This window comes from Manihot esculenta, chromosome 8, assembly GCF_001659605.2.
Source record: "Manihot esculenta cultivar AM560-2 chromosome 8, M.esculenta_v8, whole genome shotgun sequence".
In the NCBI taxonomy this organism is placed as follows: domain Eukaryota; kingdom Viridiplantae; phylum Streptophyta; class Magnoliopsida; order Malpighiales; family Euphorbiaceae; genus Manihot; species Manihot esculenta.
The window spans coordinates 3431073-3435474 of NC_035168.2; the positions used below are offsets into that span (position 1 = coordinate 3431073).

The 4402-nt window shown below is 35.8% G+C and overlaps 2 protein-coding genes across 2 annotated transcripts; both read left to right on the plus strand.

Annotated features, from left to right (window-relative positions):
• Positions 1–259: 259 nt before the first annotated feature.
• Positions 260–877, plus strand: LOC110620916. The gene has a single exon (XM_021764863.1). The coding sequence runs from the start codon at positions 260–262 to the stop codon at positions 875–877; it is 618 nt and encodes a 205-aa protein (XP_021620555.1).
• Positions 878–2866: 1989 nt separating this feature from the next.
• On the plus strand, positions 2867–3982 carry LOC110621245 (RING-H2 finger protein ATL70). Its single transcript, XM_021765439.2, has one exon. It carries the CDS (start codon positions 3061–3063, stop codon positions 3583–3585), a length of 525 nt encoding a protein of 174 aa, XP_021621131.1. The 5' UTR covers positions 2867–3060; the 3' UTR covers positions 3586–3982.
• The last annotated feature ends 420 nt before the right edge of the window (positions 3983–4402 follow it).

The following is a 4402-nucleotide window of genomic DNA, read 5'->3' on the forward strand; positions in this document are numbered from 1 at the left end:
AGACCCAGCCTGTTCTTATTGCGGAGGGAAGGAATCTATTGATCACATTTTTTTCTCATGCCCTCATGCTATCTCAGTTTGGTTTAATTCTCCATTGCAACTTCGTTCTTCTTATCTTTCGAGCTCAACAATGATGGACAAATAGACAGAAGTTTGTAATGCTCTTTCCCAGGAATCAGACTCAGATAGTCTAATACGACTTTTTGCCTTCCTTCTTTGGCAAATATGGAAAGATAGGAATGCTTTCACATTCAATCATATGTCTAAACCGGCTGAAGAGTCTGTTAGCTTGGCAATCAGAAGTCGAGATGATTTTAGAGAAGCCACCTCCAACCATCCTCTCCCCTCGCATCAATCAGAAATGGATCAACAGCTGTTAGTTCATCAATCTCAACTCTCTTGGCAACCCCCTCCTCTCGGTTTCATAAAGCTTAACTTCGATGCAGTTTGGGACAAGAATTCGAATTCAGGAGCCACTGCCGTTATTGCTCGTGATCCTTCCGGAAGTGTTATTGACTGGTGCTGTCGTTCGTGGGTCTCTATCTCAGACCCCTTACAATTAGAGAGTATTGCTTGTCGAGAAGCACTTCTTTTTGCCAAAAGCAGAGGATTCTCTCGCTCTATTATAGAAGGAGATTCTCTTATCACAGTTCAAGCCTGTAAGGGTAACCCAGCTCCCCTTAGTATTCAAGATATTATCTCTGACTCGTTAGATATCGCTAAATCCTTTCAGTCTATCTCTTTTTCTTGGGTATGTCGGGCTCACAATCAGGCTTCACATCTCCTTTACAAAAAGTTCATCACAGATAGTTCGTTCAGAGTTTATCCCTTGTATCAGATGAATTTTGTATTCTCCTTGCCACTTGATGGCTTTTAGCAATGAACTATATCTTATGACAAAAAAAAAAAAAAAAAAAGCGCTTTCCATCGTTGGTCGTGCACCGCATTGCCCCCACTAAATTTGACTGAATCGTCGTTTAAGTCTCCATCTATCTACACCTCTGGTCAGAACAAAATTGCCACCAACACAAGACGAAGCCGTCACTAAGACAGAAGCGAGTGAAGAAAGAAAACCAAAAACACAATCTAGCGCAGAAAACCCAAACATGCATGAAGCGAAAGACTTCTCTGAAAAATTTGTGTTCCTCGCTGATCATGTCCACGGGAAAAACAGACTAACCCATGGTAATTTCAATTTCATATAACCATAGAGCCCACCTCAGGGAGCTAAAATCTAAGCTCCGGTGCCGATTATCACCCGAAAAAAACAAACTCTGTTCACTAAAAACCAAACAAAAACTCTCAAACAAAATCCCAAAAGAACACATAAGCAAAAGACCCATGTACAGAGCGAGGCAACTCCTCTGCCTTTTGGTAGGGGTTGCCTCACTGCACCGTCGTCTTTCCTCTCTTTCTTTTGCCTTTTGACTGCGTACTCCTTTCTTTTGTCTTGTTTATCTATTTTGCTTGCTTCTTTTCTTTGATTTAGACGGTAGGGAAGGAATTGGCATTAGTTTTGATTGCCGCTGAGTTGTTTGATTATCATGGCTAAATGACAATTTTTTATTGTGTTTGATTTTTTTTATATTTTCTTTCTCATGTCTAGCTTTTTCTGGTGTAGATTGTCTTTAGACCTGATTGAGAGTGTTGATATAACTATTAGGAGGATTTCTATTGAGTGATGTCAGTATCTTCTATCGACCGTTGATAAATTAAAACTGTACCGTGTATTCTCCTAATTATTTGTGGTTGTGCTTTCCTAAAGCCATGAGTCTTCTCTATTTCGATCTATGTTGCATATCTTATTTCTATTGTACTGTTGTACTGTTGTTTCTCGTGGTTACTGCAATGGTGGTTCGACTAGTCACTCTTATTGGCTTCCATGGTGCTGCTCTGCCTTGTTTCTTATATATAAGCCATGGGATGACTTTTTAGTTTCCCAGTTATGCATTGCGATTGGTTTGAATTTGGATGGTTGATTTATGGGTTGATGTTTGTTTGATCTTTGGGTCTTGGTTTAGTTAATTTGGTTAGTGGATAGGCTTTATAATTTTCTATCAAGCACTTTTGTATTGTCAAATGCAATCGAGATTGGTTAAAAAAAATAGATATAGTTTTTTTTTTAAAAAAATATAATTGGAATATAATAATTATATAGATCATAATTTTATTAAAATAATAAATACTAGTGTTAAAAATTTGTAAAAAATATAATAATAAAATTGATTAAAGTAATATTTTTTTTTATTTTGTGGCAATCTTTTAAATTCATTTTAATTAGATATAAAATATAGTCATAATATATAGCTGGAAGCAAGAAAATGTTCATGTGACATCAATAAAAAAAATATCAAACTATCAATTTCTTGGTTATGCATGGATCGTGCAATGCACGCAGAGTCAATGATAATTAATAAGGATCATAGAGATCATTTTAAATCAAAGAAAAATAATTAAATTTCACTATAAAATAATTTATTTATAGGAAATTTATTATAAATAATAATTATAATAAATTATTGTATATATAAGGATGATTATCGGAAGGGTTGACCTCCTAAAACACTCCTCTTAAGGCAAATGGCTCATAATTTGAATATCAAAATCACATGCATTGCCTCATGCCTGTTGCTGTCTCTTTTATGAAAAGTTATACAATGGTAATATTCTCTATTAATTATGTTAAAATACGTAAAATAAAAATATTTAATAAGTTGATAATTATTTTTATTTAATTAATATATATTAATAATAAAATTAATTGGGAATAATACGTTAATTATGCCATGTGATACTCTGAAAGTGCCGAATAATTGCATTATTCTCTTTTACTTAAAGGGCTCAATCAAAGTCAAATGCAGCTTCCCTTTATTAAAACTCCACCAAGCTTTCTTCATCTCTATCTCATGTTACCGTTGACTTTTTACATTAGACTTTTGAACATCCATGCCCCTCTATGTTTTCATTTCTCTTAATTCCAACAGCTATGGCTGAGCAAACCATTTCTATTATCTCATTCCATTTCAATTCTTGCAGCCGTTGCTTTGATTTCTCAAGGATATGAACAGCACAGATGACTCTGCAGCAGCAGCAGCAGCAGGAGGAGGATTTCTGGGTTCTAATAACATTAGTGGATTTGGCTATGGCATAGGAGTCTCCATAGGAATCCTCTTGCTCATCACAACCATCACCTTAGCTTCCTACTTCTGCACCAGAACCACCCAGCAGACATCGGTGCCCAACCAGAGAAGGAACAGATCAGAAGACTCGCTCGAGCTGCCTGATATTGTGGTGCACGTAGGGCTCGATGAGGCCACTCTGAAGAGCTACCCTAAGCTGTTGTATTCTGAAGCAAAGCTTCACAAGACAGATTCAACTGCTGCTTGCTGCTCTATATGCTTGGCTGATTACAAGAATACAGATATGCTCCGCCTGTTGCCGGAATGCGGCCATCTCTTCCACCTTAAGTGTGTTGACCCGTGGCTGCGTCTGCACCCTACTTGTCCAGTCTGCAGAACTTCTCCATTACCTACTCCTCTCTCAACTCCTCTGGCTGAGGTGGTTCCATTGGCAAGCAGGAGTTGACAGAATTATCATATATCCATGTAATTCCTTTGTATTCTTCCCTTGAAAAAATTATGATTTTTTTATGACACACTTCTTGATTGAAATATACAGACATACGCAGATAATTTTAGATTAAGGAGTTTGTGCAAATTTATCATGTAAATAAAGATTGATTTGCTAGTGGCAGACTCAAAAATGATCTCTGATTGATAAGAATGAAAACAGTGAAAAGGTGGTATTGGAAGCTAGAGGTCTCAATGCAATTCTCCCCACTTGGCCACCCACATCTTCTAACAGTAACCTTTACAGTAAAGTTCTGGTTCAACCTATGTACATGTTTTTTTTTTGAAATGGACCTATGTACATGTTATAATGCCAAAATTTTCAATTGAAAGTGACAAAATCTATTTCTTTTCCTCAAAAGTGAGAAATTTTATAATATAACCATTATATTATGAACTCTAATTTTTTTTTTTAAATGGAACCGGAAATTAAGAGAGTAAAATCTGAAATCTCTTAGATTTATTAAGATATACTTACCGTCGAGTTAAGTTTGAAAATGCTATAAATTCCGGTTCATGTGCTTCATATCTCAAAGTCTTATCCTAATTTTAACCATATATTTATTTATTTTCTCCATTAATACAAACAAAACCTTGTGGTGGTTTTGAGAGAAATGATACACACTGCCCTACATCATTAAATTTCTATCTCTAACACGAAACCAGAGAGTCCTTAAAAATGCAAAAAAAATTGGCAACAGGAAACTAACATCCTGGATTGAAATCGATGTGAAAAACAGCAAAACAGCACATTGTCCCTTGAGATTATTATA